The sequence below is a fragment of the Cibotium barometz genome, chromosome 46 (assembly GCF_041138505.1).
Source record: "Cibotium barometz isolate CiBa-2024 chromosome 46, ASM4113850v1, whole genome shotgun sequence".
NCBI classification, from domain to species: Eukaryota; Viridiplantae; Streptophyta; class Polypodiopsida; order Cyatheales; family Cibotiaceae; genus Cibotium; species Cibotium barometz.
The window spans coordinates 393,250-412,399 of NC_141091.1; the positions used below are offsets into that span (position 1 = coordinate 393,250).

The 19,150-nt window shown below is 42.2% G+C and overlaps 1 protein-coding gene across 2 annotated transcripts; it reads left to right on the forward strand.

The window, feature by feature from the left end:
• The first annotated feature begins 3,762 nt into the window (after nucleotides 1-3,762).
• Nucleotides 3,763-16,623, forward strand: LOC147611788 (protein PIN-LIKES 5-like). 2 transcript variants are annotated; one of them, XM_086783611.1, is made up of 11 exons: nucleotides 3,763-4,131; nucleotides 4,461-4,540; nucleotides 11,770-11,894; nucleotides 12,168-12,289; nucleotides 12,478-12,675; nucleotides 12,939-13,064; nucleotides 14,798-14,898; nucleotides 15,007-15,059; nucleotides 15,165-15,350; nucleotides 15,465-15,717; nucleotides 15,846-16,623. In XM_086783611.1, exons 1-10 carry the CDS (start codon nucleotides 3,997-3,999, stop codon nucleotides 15,584-15,586), a joined length of 1,248 nt encoding a protein of 415 aa, XP_086639737.1. In that variant the 5' UTR covers nucleotides 3,763-3,996; the 3' UTR covers nucleotides 15,587-15,717; nucleotides 15,846-16,623. The 2 variants fall into 2 exon arrangements, with proteins under 2 accessions (XP_086639737.1, XP_086639738.1); XM_086783612.1 differs by lacking the exon at nucleotides 15,165-15,350.
• Nucleotides 16,624-19,150: the final 2,527 nt, after the last annotated feature.

Sequence of the window (19,150 nt, forward strand, 5' to 3'; positions counted from 1 at the left end):
GATGTGGCAAGGAGATCATTTACATTCGTTTATGGTGATGGACAAGACATTGAAGGTAAATGTTTTAGACGTTTGGTATAATATAGGTATTATCGTTTTCCAAGATCTATTTAATATTTATGGGCTGGATTGTAGACCCTCCATTTTGGGAAGGACAAGCAACATCATCTCTAATTATTGAACTATTAGAGAGCACTGGTGTTTTACGGTATATAGAAACTTCCTTTTTGTGTAGCTTTTGTGTTTTGTTTGATTAACTTATATTTTTATTGAAACATTCTTTTTGCAATAGGGAATATCTTTACTTTTTAGAACCCAGATTGTTATTGGGTTTGTATGGTCGAGACAGTTACGACAACGATGAGAGCTTTGGGCTCCTTGGAATTTACAATCTAAGATTGCGGAAGGCTGCAGATCAACTTCATGTACATGTAATGTTTGTGGATTATGAAAAGCCCGATAAGTTAGATTTTCAGTGCATAGGTACTGGACAATACAAAATTTTTCGATTTGCTATTTACAAGCCTTTTCAAACGCCGTTCGCCTCAAATATTGATCCACCAAATGAGTTTTGTAAGCTTTTATCCTTACCCTTCTTTTTTGCAATGAGAATTATATCTTCAATGCTAATGTTTTTTTATGGCATACATTTTGCCAGATGGAGGCGCGGGGTATAGGTTACCAAGAAGAGATAATCCAGTTGTCTGAAGATTGTTTTAAAGCCGTGTTCAGGTGTGTTAAGATTGTCATCATTTTATGGGTTTGTAATGCTAGATGTATATTTATATGCCAAGTTTGGTGCTTTAGAAGCTTCTATATGGATATATATGGAAATCATGATGTGTTGAGGACGATGTATACATATATGTATGAGTGTAAACAATATCTATGGATATTATGGGTGTGTGCGCATACACAGACACATATTTACATGTGTGTATGTGACATGCACACATGCGTTCATAGGCGAACACACACATACACATATCTTCCAGTTGTAGCATGCATGGTTTCAATGGATTACACGTACACGTACAGATACGTACATGTACATACATACGAACATACATACATACATCTTTATGCGTGTTTGTGTGTAACTCAATGTGCCTAGCTTCTAAAAGGAAAGGAAGGGTGATTTTACACATTACTTTTGCCTGTGACCTACCCGAAGACCGGTTAGTGTTAATATTAACAAAAAAAGAATTTGGAACTTGAGGGATTTTTTCGAACACTAATGTTGTGCCCTATTCACTCTACTATTCACTCAACCTATTCACTCTACTATTCGGATAAAATTATAACTCTACTTTTAAAAAGAGGACGACAAAAAGAAAACCATAGATATTTTTTATTTTTCAAGATAAAAATTCCTATGGATTCACATTTGAGAAAAACATAATAAAAATATCATTTATTGATCTTTCAAGTGATTACAATACCAATATTTTTTTTTTGGAATAAAGGAATATATTCTAGCTTGTGGATGTTCTCCTCATTGTCACTATCATCAACTTCAATATCAATTGGAATGTCTTTATCTTTCTCAATTTCTTTACCCGGTCTATGTGTTTGCTCTTTCTCCATTATTTCAATTGTTTGCTTATTTGTCTTATATAAATTCTCTACTATTTCATCTTCATTAAAGGCATACCTTAAATCGTCAACTTCATTCTCATTTCTTTTCCATCTATTCATGAACCAATCTAATCTTGGATGTGAAGCATCGAAATTTTGTTTATTAATAAAAATGTCAAAGATATCTTTCATTGTTGTGTTGGATGGGTATACCATTGTCCTCCATAAAGCATCAACTTTTTGAAGCTCCATTCCTCTTCCTTGATATGGTGTTATCCAATTAGAAGATGGGTAGTACTTTCCTGTCTTGATCATTTTATGAATGGTGGTGCAGAAATTATTGCCTAAAGGATGCTTTAAATAGAACTTCCAAAACATCAATGCTCTATCAAAAATGTTTGTTGGAGTAAGACAAACTTTGATCTTCAAATCATCTGCATGTAAATTTCTATTCCCTTTGTAATATCTTCAGCACTAATATTATCTGACACATTTTTATAATGAGGCTTATCAATATCTTTCATACAATAGCCTATCATACCATGAAATGTGTGCATGTTTTTCTGTCTTAATGCTCTACATTACAATGCCACTAATGGGATTATTCTTATCCCATCCAAGATACTTTTTGATGAGCTTATTTATTGCAATTATTGACTTTGCATGAATTCTAATGACCATTTGATAGTGTAAATGGAAAACTGTGCCTCCTCTTTCCAATGAGCAACTACCAGCAAGGCATTCTTTAGTGATAAAATCATGAAGATTATTTAGTAATGCTTCATCAATGTCATTACCACCTAATGATATAGTCACACTTAGCTCAAGTACTTTCAAGCTGACATTGGATTGATCTAACATTGCATCTTCATTAGATAACTTCCTTGGTCTTCCACGATTTTTCTTAGGTTCCATGCTTGAAACTTCATGGCTTTCAATAGTTGAATTTATAAATTTTCCAGTCGTTGATTCTCTTGCTCTTTTTTTCATTTTTGACATTTCACTACATAATAAATAAGAAAAAATAGGTTAATAATTCAGAATACATATAGTCAATTGCCCGCTGATTGTGTAGGTTCTGTTCACTAAACCGACGGATCTCATTTGGGTCAAAAGAGATGAAATTTATATTTTTTTAATATATTTAAAAAAAATTTCAATAAGGTCTCTTACAGGAAGTTGCTGAATCGAACGACTGTGGAGCAATTGCGGCACACCGCTAACTGCTGTCTCGCCCATGCCTATGAGGACGATCTGGGACGTCAAGGTTTGCAATCTGACGTAACAAACAATCGCACGCTGATTGTGTCGGTTCTTTAGAGTCATTAAAACAACCCTAATATATATGGACAAAAAAAAACATAATGAAAACCAAATAGGAAAAGAAAACAAAGTAATTAAAAAAAACTGTTGCCGCCTTCTACTCTAAGCCTACCCATCTCCATCTCCGCCGCCACCCTCCGTCTCCGTCTCCATCTCCGCCACCATCTACTCGCTTGCAACAAGCGCCTTCTTCTCTAAGCCTACCCATCTCCATCTCCGCCACCATCTACTCGCACCACCCTCCGTGTCCGTCTCCATCTCCGCCACCATCTACTCTCCGTCTTCGTCTCCATTTCCGTCTCCATGTCCCTGCTACGATGAAGACCCGTCCTCAATCTCCATCGTATCAACCTCACCATCCGACATTGTGGATGGTGAGGTTGATAAGGTATCTTACAGGAAGCTGTTGAATCGAACGACGGCCGCCAAGCGTCGTAGCGTCTTTTGTTTGGCCTCTGAGAGAGCAACTGGACTGGCGCCAAGGGGAAGTTGCTGAATTGAACGACGGCCGCCAAGCGCAGAAGCGTCTTTTGTTTGGCCGCAACTAGACTGCCACCAAGCGGAAGTTGCTGAATCGAACGACGTCTTTTGTTTGGCCTCTGAGAGAGCAACTGCAATGTGGAGCGATTGTGGGATGGAAGCCGGCAATTGCTGCTGGAAGATCGCACGAGGAGGAGGGACAGATGCGCGGGTGAGAGAGAAGCGGCAGCAGGGTGGCGGAGGAAGGTAAATGTCGCGCGGTGACGGTTGTCGTTTAATTATTTCATGCAACCCGTCTCTAAATTTAATCGTAATCGAAAGGACCTTGGAAAAGCATCTCCTTCACTAATTAATACATTTCTTTTTTTCACTCATTGTGGACCCCTATTTGGGTGTAATTTTCCACGGGTGTGGCCACCCAAATACTACATTCAAACGAGCCGCGCAATCGGAGCACCTTCGGAGATCTCGACCAACAAACTCTGCGGGGGGCACAGCGTGCCCGTCCTCTTTCATGTGGGTGGGATCATGAGGAGGTGGAGGAGGAGGAAGGAGGCTTAAGCAGCAGCAGCAGAAGAGAGAGAGAGAGAGAGAGAGAGAGTCAATCCAAACAAAATGGGTCTCGTGTCCATACTGGTTGTGGCCTGCATGCCCGTCCTCAAAGTCCTGCTACTTGGCGCCCTTGGAGGCTTCCTGGCCTCTCCACACGTGGGCATCCTCCCCCAGGACGCCCGCAAGCATCTCAACAAGGTTCTCCATCTTTCAATTCAACAGATTTGAACGTTTCTGCTAATTAGCACTTGTAACCTTCTCAATCTGAACTATTGCTTATTGGATTAAGAAATTATTTAGTTCCACCTCTTTGAATTAAGCAGGGTATAATTGTGCCTTAATGTTGGACCAAGGAGGGGTTTGATAGAAATCAACGTTTCAAGAGAGGAAATTTAGCACTGATTACAAGCTTGTGAAGCCTACATTTCAAGGATAGTGGCTTCATATGTGGGGGTACATAGTTCTTTTGAAAGAGCTATAAAAATACGCAATGCCTGACATACATGAATGGCTTATGTCCTGTGCAGCTCGTATTCACTGTCTTTACACCTGCCCTAGTGTTTTGCAACCTAGTTCAAGCCGTGACTCCGGAAAATATAATTGCCTGGTGAGTCCACTATCTATTGTTAATGGAGGTTTCTGACAAGATGCTAAGACTCAATTATTGGCTTTTCACTACATGCATGCACTACCACCTACAAAGGATAAGATTTTATGGAATTTCATAATATCATCTGTGAACAAAAAGCAACATAGTAATTTCAATCTCTGACAGAGTGGGGGTACATGAGACAAAAGTTCTCCAAGTGCCTCCTGTATCCCCCAACAAAATGAGTCTGAATGATAAATTTGGCAGTGTTGAGAAGGAAAAGAGTAAAATAAACTAGAAAAAAAAGAGTCCTTTTTGAAAGAGCAGGTTGCCCCTGCAGAGGACTTAAAGGAAGGAAGGCTGAATCTTGAAATGGCATTGGATCGGCATGCACCCAGGTCACCATGCTTTGCCAGAGGCAGGGACCTGTTTGAAGGTTAAAAGAACACCTCCCTTAAGGGCACTAGAGAACAAGTTATCCACCAAGGGGGTTATTGTTGTTTGATCCTAGAATCCTCCATCTTAAGAGTTTGTGTCACAATACATGACTCAGGCAACTTATGAGATAATGTGAACTGGCAAGTCATTAGAGACAATATGGTCAAATTGAAGATGTCGAGGCAATTGTTCTAAGTCTATTCTGTCTTGATTTTGATGAATGTAGACAGTAGAACAACCAAAAGCGAATGGAAAAAGAAGTTTTATCTAACAGAAAGCTACCTAGAGACATGTCAGGGTCATTTATTGGACTATCTGGAATATTAAAGTGCCCATCACCAATTACGGTTGATTTGACCAGATTTGGCTGTTTTTGAGTTCACCAGTCTGCTCAGAGTTTTCCAGCCTTTGAATTTGTTTGACTGAGTGTTTTGTCAGTGGGTTAATCAATATTTTACCATTTTTGACTATTGTTGGGCTAGTTTTTGGAAGAAAAGGTTCATCATGGAAAAGCGAGCGCACTTTTTCCTCCCCCTGAAAGTGTATGATTGAAGGCCAAGCCACGATATGGCAGCTGGAAGATGCTGTGCACCAAGCATACATTACGGTATGGAAAGTTTGCATGGTAGTATGGTCAACCATGAGAATTGTATGGATTACAGGCAGAAGGTTCAGGCTGCTGCAAGGTAAGTGATGGTCCAGCAATTGCACAGACCATCTCTTGGAAATATGGTGATCTTGCCACATCGAATGCAATGTGATCATGAAAGAGAAACCTGGCCACTGCAGCATCCACAGCTTCTTGCTTTCAAGGATCCCATGAACCAGGAATAGTTCTCTGGCCACCTCGTGATGGTGGTGCCGTGAGAACAATAAAAGGCCCAAGAGGATTACCCGGAGTAGAGCCGGTACTCATCATAGCCTCTGCATAGGTACCACTAAATGCACTAGAAGCAAAAAAGGAGGGATTTATAGCCACAGACCTTGTAGGTGGAGCTCAAAACACACGTGCATCAAGCCTTCCATGTAACTCCTCCTCCTCTGTTGGAACTGATTGGCAAAAAGCCACATCATGGCCAAGTTCATGCATCAAATGAGCTCGCACATGATTGGCACCTCTTCCATTTCTTGGCATGTCCACTTGCATATGTCTCATCAGAGTCCACCTCTTCCCACCATGACCAAGTACCTTGCTTCTTCGACTGCTTCCTTCCTGAAGCTCTAGGTACCATTGAATGATTGATGATTGAAGGAGATGAAAGTGACGAGGAGGAGGAGGAACAAAGAGAGAGATAGTCCCTACACTACATAAATAAAATGCAGTCTGCAGGGACTAGTCACAAGCATGAATGCTGAGACTCGAGAGGCAGCCAAGATGAAAGGCATGCAAGATGAGAGGGCGAACTCCGAAGTAGCCAAGGTGTGCCCACTGCTATGTACGGTGTGAGAAGGATTCAAGGATGGCCTCTGAAGGAGCTTGAGTCTTTGTTCAATCCCAGGGAAGGGCTGCAGGGCAACGCACATAAATAATAGCAGCCTGTTGTTTTCATTAAGCCCTTATCAACAAGGAAAGTACCCGTTTGAAGGTACTTTTGTAAGCCCAATGGGGCGTGACGTGACAGACTCAACTACGTATCCAAGAGAGAGAGATATAGAGAGAGGGGAAGAGAGAGAAGGGTTTAGGGATCTTTGCACAATACACCACACTGAGCGGGGAACAGGCCCCGCGTCCTTTCAGGAATTTATTCACGAACAATCCACGGGCACAATGGCCAGGATCAAAACAATAATGAATACAAAGCAAACAAATATGCCGATGTAAAATCCCAAGTCGGAGTCGAGGTTGAGGCACAAGATCTTTGGTGCTGAGCACACCACGGGGATGACCCACAAGAATCTCTCACCGGGCTAGTACTAGCTCCAAAATCCACATCCAAGTCTAGATCTAAATCCAAGTCCAAGTCCAAGTCCAAGTCCAAGTCCAAATCGAAATCCAAATCGAAATCCAAGTCCAAGCCCAAATCCAAATCTAACACCAAATCCAAGTGAACTCAATATCCAATCTTCAAGAAAATCCTTTGGAAGCTTCTCGAAAAGCAAACACCAAGGTGGCGCCGGGCAGATATATGAATCTAATAGCCACCCCCCCTCCTCCCCCCCGCTTAGAGATGTTTCCTGCTCAGTTTCAGTCGCATGGAGTGTGTTTATCCTCACGGGGATGACCCACAAGAATCTCTCACCAGGCTAGTACCAGATCCAAAATCCACATCCAAGTCTAGATCCAAATCCAAGTCCAAGTCCAAATCCAAGTCCCAAATCTAAGTCCAAGTCCAAGTCCAAGTCTAAATCCAAATCCAAATCCAAATCCAAGTCCAAAAGTCCAAGTCCAAGTCCAAGTCCAAATCCAAATCTAAGTCAAAATCCAAATCCAAATCCAAGTCCAAGTCCAAGTCCAAATCCAAATCCAAATCCAAGTCCAAATCCAAATCTAAGTCCAAATCCAAGTGAACTCAATACCCTATCTTCTCGAAAAAGCAAACACCAAGGTGGTGGATATGAGTCTGATAGCCAATCCCCCCCTGCTGAGGTTCTAGAGGAAAATGTTGGCAGCGCTGGTGGCTATGGACGGTGGGCGATGACCGGCTTTGGGTGGCGAGTAGATGAAGATGATGAGCTCCAAAATAATCTCCACACTCTTCGTCTATCGATTCAAGAGGGATCCATGCTTCTTTTATACTTGAGGGAGGCCCTTGCTTTTTTTTTTCCCCCCCCCAGAAAGAGACTTCTATTAAGTATGAGAAAAACATACAACAATCACAGCTATAAGCCGAAAGAGAATAGAATCACCCCAATATGTAAGGTGATTTCAACCACTGAGGAGCATCATGATGCCATGTAAGACCTGTGGTACTAGAGGAAAAGAAGATGCCATGGTCCCATTCCCACATAAATATCACACGCTTCGCTTGCGCAGAACGAGAGGGCCCCTGAATGCGAGCCCAAGTAGCCATAAGAGTGTGGATGATATCACCCCATATAGTACTAATGCACTGAGATCCAAAAATCTGGACACCCTCAATAGCCTCCGTGCATCTAGCTCTCCAGATCTGTCATGCTGTAATACTGGCAATAATCTCCCAACTGGTGTCAATCCTCTGTCTAGGGGGTGTATAATCAGAGTGAGGAACATCCTGCAATAAACCATGCTAGGCAATACCTCTACGAATGAAAAAAAACAGAATATGTACCACTGCCCTCATAAAAAAGTTGCGGACTGGACTGGGAGAGCCAAGCAATTGCCCCCCAAGTCTCACATGCATGGCTCGGCCACTCAATTTGCCCATAAGTTGGGCTACAGGACCCCAAATCTGCTGTGCAATGCTGCACCCCCATAGACAATGTTGTACGGACTCAGAATCTGCCGCACATCTAGGACGGGAAGGTGCTACACGGAAAACTGATCTCCACTGATTGGTGGGGAGACCACCATGTAAGAATAACCAAAAGAAATGAGAGATCTGGCTCCTTCTGTATGAGTGCCAAAGTCTATGCCAATATTTGCGTTGTATCATTGGAGAAATATCATAGCTCTCCCAATGAGGCCCGAGAGTAGGGATCCTATGCATCTGTCGAGTGAGGAGAAGCTTGGCATTCCGAAAAGTGAAACTGAAAAAAGGAAGGCTTTTCAAAGGATCGAAGGCATCAATCCACTCCCACTCTCCTGGATCCCACTGAAGATATCTGATAGGACTGCCACCATATAGCCACAAACACCAAGAGCCATGAGTCACTATCTAAGGAGAAGGGTCAATGAACCAGTGCTTCCCCGAGCGACCAACAATCCTCACTGGACTAAGCCTAGTGTTTGGTATGATCTCCTCCATACTACATCTCCTCAATCTCCCACCAGGCATGATAGAATACATGAGGAAATCTGTATCCTCCTGGCCTGGCAGAGCAATGACCTGCAGAGATATGCCTATCCTCGAAAAAACTCCCCGCCAACTTGGATGATAGTCTCCATGAAAGGTCCCAGAAAGCCACTCATGCGGAATAGCTGCATCAATATGATCAATACGAATGCGAGAGCCCCTAAGATGCTGAGTGGATGCAACTCTCCGATCCTCCGGAAGACTCTTAAAGGTCTTCCAAGCAAGAACTGTGTATGCGCATCTCTCCCATCCTGACCATTGCATATAACGAGATGCACCAAGTGGCCGACCAGCCTCATCCCTAATGAACTCGTTCCACATAATAGGTTGTCGGTCAGCCTCGTCCAAAGACCTAGGAAGCCTTTGTCGATAAAAATATCTCATGCTTCTCCATGCTCTGACAATGGCTGCAATAAGAGGGGAAGATGGTGCCCTAATATCAGCCTTTGCGAACAAAAAACGTGTGTTGGGCATCCAGTCTCTCCCGACCTTGGGTGTACATCTGGAAATCTGAGACAAGAAAAAATTCTTCCAAGGCTCAGTGCCTGGTAGGAAACCTTTGACCACAAGTTTGCAAAGCAACGCCCTGCATTGAACATCCGGATCGTTAATATTCAAGCCCCCCCCTCAATCTGGATTGCAGCCTTTTGTCTTTTGTTTTTTTAATATTTTAATAATAATGAAATATTCCTCATCTTTGCCAAAGTTCTTGATTTATGCTTTTCTATCTTCAGGGCCTTGCTTTTTGGCCCTAGAGCTGCTTTTTGGAAAAGCAGCTTTTAGCTTTTTGGTTCATCTCCGTCCCCTCTTTTTAACGGTGACCTTGGCTTGCGGTCAACCAAGTTTGACTTTTTGCTTTTTCTTGCTTTTTGACTAAGACTGGTGCTTTTTCTTGAGCCAACTTCATAATTCCTGTTCCCATGCTTTCAACAACCCGTCCATGTGTCCGAGCATGTGTTCCATCATGTAGAATAGAGCTAGGAGGGCCAAATAGTTACACTTTAGAACCTTAGGTACCTTTGGTACCTAAAGTTGCAGCAAGACAACCGTTGCATGCTAGGCTGTCATGTGGAACGGTCATTCCAGAAATGGGAATGTCGTTCCTGAAAACAGAAGGAACTGTTCCCTAGGCAATGCCATGTCAGCACCTATTCTGAGCCGTTCCGGCGATCCATTTGAAAGGGAAACGGCGTTCTGCCGTTCTAGACCATAGAGAACGGAGTTTCCTATGACTATGCTTGTGACTCATTACTTAGGCTCTGGGAATAAGTATACAAGGTATTGACCTAGAACTAAGGGATTTCGTGTTCAAAGACAACAAGTACCAATGTCTACAAACAATTTATCCCACAAATTCATTTGTTGCTTAGGTCTAGGCGTCTCCGGCTCCTTTGGACAACATATAAACAATTCATGCAAGCAACATGAACATCATAAACAATTTGGGCATGTTCCTGGATTCATCTAGGTATATAATTCAGTCGTATTAGCGGACATGCAGATTTCACATTGTGAAGTTTTTGTCTGATTTGCGGCGAGTTGATATTGTGCTTATTCTTTCTATCTTTAGCGGTGCATTTGCCCTATCAACTACTTATTTGCTGTACTAATTCTTTCTATTTGCTACTTTCCTTAGTGCTAGGCTTCATTATGGCTGAGTCCGCCCTGCATATCCGTAGGTTTGACAGAAACTTAGTACGAAGGGCTTTTTGTGAATATATCCTCTTATGTGTGTGTGGAGTGCATGTGTGACCATATCTTGATATAGAGTTCTACACCCACTATTGGGCACTGATGACGTTAGTGGGGATGTCGTAGTATCTAGTCCATACTATGCATAATGGAGTTGATAGTTTTATAGTCTTGTGGGTTGACTACCATGAGTATATAACATGCACGTTCCTTAAAGGTGAATTTGGGCATGTTCCCCTGGATTCATCTAGGTATATAATTCAGCCGTATTAGCGGACATGCAGATTTCACATTGTGAAGTTTTCGTCCGAGTTGTGGCCAGTTGATATTGTACTTATTCTTTCTATCTTTAGTGGTGCATTTGCCCTATCAACTACTTATTTGCTGTACTAATTCTTTCTATTTGCTACTTCCCTTAGTGCTAGGCTTCATTATGGCTGAGTCTGCCCTGCATCTCCGGAGGTTTGACAGAAACTCAGTACGAAGGGTTGTGTGTGAATATATGCTCTTATGTGTGTGTGTGTGTGGAGTGCGTGTGTGAGAGCATATCTTGATACAGAGTTCTACACCCACTATTGGGCACTGATGATGTTAGTGGGGATGTTGTAGTATCTAGTCCATACAATGCATAATGGAGTTGATAGTTATATAGTCTTGTGGGTTGACTACCATGAGTATATAACATGCACGTTCCTAAAAGGTGAATTTGGGCATGCTCCTGAATTCATCTAGGTATATATCATACACATGCTTAAGCACAAATCTTGTATCAACACGCATATTCATTCTAGTGCAAACACACATGCTAGAAAATCTGCCGTTCTCAATGCTTTTACATGGACGAGCTCGTCTAATCAGGACTGGGAATCGTACCAACTTGATCTAGCCAAGTCCGAATGCCGGAAGTAATACTTCTTTAGGCTCTGGGAATAGTACCATTTGAGCCTAGTGTCCAAATGCATGGATTATTACTAAAAAGAGATGCTTATACAATCTTTGGCCTTTATAATCCATGGATTATACCTTGTTTCAAATAACTGAAAGTAAAATATTGCAACTCCCTCAAAGTTCATGTTCATGTATCTAGGGAAACACAGTTTGAATGGTTTCTTGAGTGCTTTGTTTTTCTGAATTATGGATTATGTACATTTCTTGCTACAACCTAAATGTGATTGTTAACTTTAGGTGGTATTTGCCAATCAATGTGATCATCACTTTTTTGATCGGAGGGGTTCTTGGACTTATTGTTGTGAAGATCTTCAAGCCTGAATCACATCTGGAGCGCCTCACCATAGCTTGTTGCTCTGCAGGCATGATTTATCTTCATATTTCTTTCTTTCAATTAGTGCAATATATTTTCTATTAAAAGTGTGAAATTCTTCTTTGTGTTGTCATTTTGTAAAGTTTTCTTGTGATATGGTTGAAACTATTGGCATTAAACATTTTCTCAACGTGGTTAGGTATCTTGTAGATATTTTGCTAGTCAACATACAAAGCTTTTTTCTAGAAGGTTGGGCATTTGAATCAGGCTAAGTGCAACAAAAATTATTTTTAAAATAGGTGCCTTTTTTGATCATAACCAGGTAATGTTGGAAATCTGCCACTAGTTCTTATTCCTGCAGCATGTATGGAGCCAAATAGCCCTTTTAAGCCAACCCAAGTGTGTATTGGAAATGGGGTGGCATATGTTTCATTTGGTTTATGGGTGAGATTTTTTGCCACGATTAGTCTAAGAAAACAATACTAATGAACAAGAAATGGGTGTCCTTTGTTTACAGTTTTGGCTCACTTCTACTGACAACCTTCAACTCCACTCTCTAGGGAGACTTTTGGCCAGTTAATGCTTGTCTTTGCCCTTTGTTAATGAGAAGGTGGACTGATTTAATGATGCAGATAGCCACGTTGATACTGTGGACTTTTGTATATCATCTGCTCAAACCTAGCTCAGTTGAAATTGAAAGACATGGGGACTTCAATTTCACAACCCTTGCAACGAATATCGTTGAAGACACTAGTAATTCCAAAGCTAACAATGAAGAACTAATGCCAATGAATGCTTCCAACCATGGGAATTCGAGCACCCTCGAGAAGGTTACAAAATCAAGGAAAAAGCCTTCTAAACACAACCCACTTGGATATTACACAAGAGTGACCTTTCCATTTATTACATAATTAAAGCACTTTTGTTCCATAATTGAATTTGTTTTAGTCGTGTAAAAAAAACAATGTGCTTGATTAGGGAGCCAATAAGGGTTGTTATCAATTGTTGATAAGATGCTTTATGAAGAGGAAGGATGTTAAAGATGTTTTGTGCCGTCATTTAAAAGAGATGGCCTTTGATGTAAAATTTGCAGTGTGATCTATCACAACCCGGATCTGGCCTTCATCTTTATAAAGATGGCTCGTTTTGCAGTAGGATAACAAAGTGGGCCAAAAAGATTCCATTTCATGATATAATCAATCCTCCAAACGTGGCTGTGGTACATCTACCTTCTCTTGGTCTGTAGAATTAGTGATGTTTTGCAATTATGAATTGCCTGGTAAGTTTCAAACGATGGGTAGTTAACTGGCTTACATTACACCAGTTGGTTTAGACTATCAACAGTGGTGTTTTGGGTTTCTTGTGTGCAGCATCTTATAACACATGTTTCACATATTTCACATGAATGATTGGCATAACTGATGCCACGGGTTACCACATGCAGCCACACGGGTTTCTCGTTGATGATAAGGATTTGCGTGGCCCTCTTCCCTGTTGACAGCGAAGCCTTGCCATCTCTCTGGATCTCCTCCATGGATCCCTCCCCTCCATAGATTCAGGATAGAGTGCATTATGATCATTCTTGTATACTTTATAGCATGCTCCCCCGTTTGTTCTGTGCATTTACCTAGCACTTAGCTTCAGTTACTAGGTTTCCAGTTTCAGTTTCAGTGACGATGATATTCCATGGATACTTGTAATCATCTTTTGTCTCATAGGTCCATTGGGCCTTTTGTAAGACATAAATATAACTTTCTTTCTTTCTGCTGAGGCCTAACATTGGTCTTGATGCTCTAGATCTGTTTCTATGGTCTCCCATACCTTCCAAAAAGGCGGGGATTGTGTTGAATTTGAACTTTCAAAGGGCAGAGTTGTCTCTGTCAATAATCCCTTTACTGCAAATGGAGGTGGGCCAGCTCTTTGCATTGATTGAGCTGCTCCAGGTCGCAGTTGAGCTATTTCTCCTATTATCTGGTTCTTGACAGCATTAGCAAAGAATGCCATACCATATAAGTACAGCTATGTGGTCTAACTGCGTTTGCATTCCTTGCACATAAATTAAATACTCAGATGCCTATTCACAACAAATCAGTTTGAGAACAAAGAATACCTTTCTTGTACAGATGAACTCAACACCGATGCGTTTGGGTGGAAACATGATGCATTCTCTCCTCAGTCCACACTTTTGTAAGGTGCAGGGGGATGCAGATTGGTTACTAGGTCACCACTTTGCCATCTAGGTTTGTACTGATGAGTCCTGACTAGATCTGTGTATGGTAGGAAGCCAGGATTCCTGGGCATTAGGACTGCTTAACTAGTTCTAGAAGGCTTTCCCTGGAAGGTAATCAATCCAAGCTGATCTCTCTGTTTGAGTCATAACCTAGGCCCATAAGGGCACAATTAAATGCTTCTTTGATAGGGGTTAGAACTTGGCTGCAAGATAACAGGTCTTTGTTAAAATCAATGCTTCTTCCTCAGGCATGTGTGTGGTTCAATCTATCTCACATCATAAGACCCCCATTTTCACGGAGTGTCAAATTCGAACAGCCTGAAGAATCCAGTTTCACTTGAGATGTAATGCAAGTTGGTAGGAAGAGTAGTTATTTATAAGACATGACTGTCTGGGGATTCCACACCTGGCAATGGGGTCAGGCAGAAATTGGAGAAGCATACAGGCAACCTGTGGGTATCAAATAGGCAGGCGTGCTGGAAGAGACCCATTGTGGTGCAAATTCTTGTTGGCTGCCATGCCGGGCTGGCAGACTGGCCCGTCTGTCGGTAAGGCTACCTATACAAACACATATTGATGGGTATGGAATTTTTGAAAACTCACTAGATGCTCGATATTTTGGCACAAAGTGAAGATTGTCTTGCAGTAATTTTCTTATCGACTCTAATCAATTTACAGGTTCTTGTATTTGCATGGATCAATTCTTGAGTTTTTTGTGGTAGGTGGTAGCATTCATTGTCGGAGGAATTCCTGTGTTCAAACGAACTCTTATTGGACAAGACGCTCCTCTTCGATTTGTACAAGATTCACTGGTTACTTTAGGGTATTATGACATATTTTCTATAAAAAATTTTATAGTACTTTTCATGGCATGCAAAGCTAAATAACAAAGCATTGAATGCTATCTATATCTATATTTTGGTGGATCCAGGAGTGCCATGTTACCCTCAATGATCCTCCTGCTTGGTGGAAATCTCTCACAAGGTAAGAATGGCTAAATTATTTTGAGTCATAATGAAGTGCTGTGCAGTTCATAATTCGACTTAATATAGATGATTTAGAGTAGTTAAACGTGATTAGATCTTACAGGTTTAGGCTCAGCAAAAATGAAAGCAGGCGTAGTTGCAGGAATTGTAGTGGCAAAGCTTCTGGTACTACCAATACTAGGCATTTGTTTTGTGCGGGGAGCTTCGCATCTGAGCCTGATACCATCGGATCCTTTATTTCACCTAGTTCTTTTGATGCAGTATACAATGCCAACTGCCATGACCATTGGTCTGTTCAACACTATCTACATAATAATTGTTTCCATAAATCTATGAGTGACAAGCACATGCACTATAAGAGCTGACTTTGCTTTTAGATCAAAATGTTGCTTTTTTATTGCAGGTATTATCACTCAGCTTTTCGGTTCTGGAGAGGAGGCATCTCTGATTTTACTCTGGTGTTATCTAGCCTCAGTGGTGACAATCACCTTGTGGACAACGGTCTTTATTTGGCTTCTTTTTTAAAAAGATGGTCATTGAAGAAAGCCAGCGCGCAATGCACTTCAATTGAACTTGCGTGTTGCCAAAACGATTTCTCGGGTGGCGAGAATTCATTAGCAAATGTCCAAGATTTTCATTATACTCTCATTTGAAAGGTTTGTATTCATTTGTGAGCCTTTGGGGTGGTTAAATTTTGTATTATATCTTTCAGAATCTTCATCCTTCTGCAAGTTTGACATCTGGGTGTGCATGGCGTTCTCTGTGTGTGTGTGTGTGTGTGCAGTCTGTGCAGCAGTATAAAGCTGCTCCCTTCCGCCCTACCTGTGCAAGAAGTGTTGGATCAAAAGCGTGATTCGACGCTAGCTGTGCAGCTTTTGTCTCTCAGAAGTATAAGAGCGGAAGAGAGTGGATCTCTCTCTCTCTCTCTCTCTCTCTCTCTCTCTCTTTGTGCGCACCAAGGGAGAGCCGTAGGGAGCTGCTTTCTAAGCTGAGGGGATGTCTCCGTGAGGAAATTCATCTGAATAAGACAAACAAATATAGAGTACCCAGAACGAGTGGAACATGCCGACTCGGCAGCACCAGCAGCTTCATGCCACACACTGGAGTAATCCAATAGGCGGTATTGCAGGTTCTACGATGTTAAGAGGGTGGAGTAACTGGGCACGGGCTTTGGAGGGCGGCTCTGGCCGTTGGATGGTCCTGAGAATGGGAAATTGTAAACTTGGCCGAGTTGGAAGGTCAGCACCACCTAGCTTGACAAACTTGCCCCACCTGGCTTGACAAATGTGCCACTTGGCTTGACAAAAGTGATTGGGCACCGTCGTTTACATGGGATATACAAGTGGGCTGATGTGCCGTTAATGCCCCTTAAAATTTGGGCTTTTGTAAACTTGGGTAAAAAAGTGTACTCGGGCGAGCAGCCAGCCAGATTTGGATACGTGAGGCTCTCGGCCAAACTGTCACATGCACTCTGCATTGTAGCGCATGGTGACAAACTGGCTCATTAGCAGCAGTGCAACATTTGTACAATATTAGTTTCATTTAGGATGATATTTGTCGTACGTCGTGATCCCATTGTATATCCTCCGTCCAGGATAAGTTAGGCACGAGTTACATAGGTTATTCTCAACCATAGTCAATCAATGTAAGTCCCTTAACCCACTTAAAGAGACGCATTCATGCATATACAGTCAGTAGAAACCTTAGGGTTTGCATTAGAAAGCATCCTGCATATTGCACAGCATTCATGCATAGCATCTAGACCATTGCAGGAACCTCAGATAGCATCCAAGATTTATCTAGGAATTTTCTGGTATCTTTTCCATCATTTTCAACATTTATGCCTCATCATTAAGCATATTTAATATTTATAGAGCAGTCGGCCAGCATCTAGTGCCAACCGGCTTGCAACATTACTAGTATAAATAGGAGGGCTTGACTCATTCTCTCATTCATCTCATAATTCAGCCAAGCAGCATTCAGGCGCATCCCATTCAGCCTTGCATCCACCTCAGATCCATGCATTTTGGAGAAGTGTATCATCTTTCAGCAAGAGGAGCATCAATGCTTGTGCATTCAACTCTCCATCAGCAAACACATCAGTTCTCAACATTCAGCCATCAGTTCACAGCATTCACCCCCATCAATAAACCTTGCGTTTTTTGCATCCATGCAGCTTTCAACATTCATTCATCCATCGTTTTGCTCCAGTCTCTTGGTGAAGGTAAAACGCGGCGATCTCATTCATTTATAGCATTCATATACAGTCTAGAACAGTCCCAAACAGCCCCTCTCTCAGCCCTAGCTTTGCATCCCTCCCTCATTCCATTGGAAAGAATGCATAGGCTCGAGATTGGACATCTTTGGTGTTTCTATAGCAGTGTACAATTTAGCCTAACACTTGGTCTTCAAAGGTCTTGTGTTTGGCTTATCGTTAGTCATACCGTCAGTCTCTTTTAAAGATAATAAAGTAAATACTATCTTGGTAACGGGATAGGGGGCCCTTTAGTGGGTAATTTGGGACCCCATACGGTGTACAATTATCGCTCTCTCTCATATCTCTCTAAAGTTTGAAGTATTAAAGTGGATTGCTAAGCTCGCGAAACTCAGGATACAGAAGACGATGTGAGCATGTGTGACAGGATCCTCCAATACGAAGACTTCCCTGCATGTTACATTGGTATCAGATTCAGCTCGCGAAACTCAGGATACAGAAGACGATGTGAGCATGTGTGACAGGATCCTCCAATACGAAGACTTTCCTGCATGTTACATTGGTATCAGATTCAGCTTGTCCACACACCGTATCCTAGCGTGAGGCTATCTTTGGATGGTCAGATTGTGTTCCGGCACGATCATCGACTTCAGCATCATGTCTATAGAGGAGAGTACCCATCAGTCGGAAGAAGTCTCCCCCGAAGGAGACCTTACTCTTCCGACTACCGCAGACACCATAGCTCTTCTTAGAGCTCAGAACCAGTTGCTCATGGAGCGTCTCCAACTCTTGGAGGAAACAGCAGCACGTCCTCCTCTGCCTCCAGCAGCACCCGACTACATCTCCCTCTTCTTTCAGATGGAACAACAAAGGAGAGAAGATGAGGCCCGAAGGAGAGAAGAAAAAGTAGAAGCAGAAGCTAGAAAGCAACATGAAAAAGCAAAAAGACGGGACTATGAGGAAGCCCAACGCAGGATCGACGAAGATCGACGTCAGGCTGAACTCGACGCTCGGGAGCACCGAGAGCTCGATGGAGAACGTATGTTACTCGAGCACCAAAGGGGAAAGGAGGCCATCCATCTTAGATACCAGCACCTCTCTTCAGCATCCCCAGTCTCAGGTGCCACCAACCAGCAGCTCGCAGTATCAACTATCGTCATTCGAAGTCAACCTAATTTCAGTAAGTATGATGGTAAGTGTGATCATTTAGTAGTAAATCAGTTCATTCATCAATTTATTGCTCATTTTTCATTGCCTAGGATCACAGATCCTCAAGATAGAGTCCACGTAGCGGCTCCCCATCTCACTGGTGAGGCAGTCACTTGGTAGCAACATTGGTCTAATCTCTATACAGACCAGACCACAGGTGTCACAGCTTTTAGCTGGGATACCTTTGTCCATGACCTGAAGACCAGATTCCTTCCGCCCCAGTACATGACCGGTCTGGTAGATGAGTTCTATGGACTCAGACAGACTGGATCCCCAGTGCTTCAGTTTTCCGAAAAGGTTATTACTTTAGCATAGCAGTTAGGGTTATCTGCGTAGGCCAAGATGGAACAATCCATTCGTGGATTGGATCGTAACATTCGGTTCACAGTTCGTAACTTTGAACCCAGTACATATGATCGGGCTTTGACTCTCGCTCAAAATGAAGAAATGAAGATGAATGGAGGCAAGCCCAAGCAGTCATCTCAATCTAGTACCAAACCCCAGCAGACAGCAGCAATCCACTGCACAGCTAGGGAAAGGTAATGCATCTTCTAAAGATGCTAAGAAGGACGGCATTGATAGCTCGAGTTCAGGGGGTAAGAAAGATAAAGAATCTAAGCCTAAGAAAACCCCCGATGAAAAGGCTAAAGCAAGCATTACTGGAG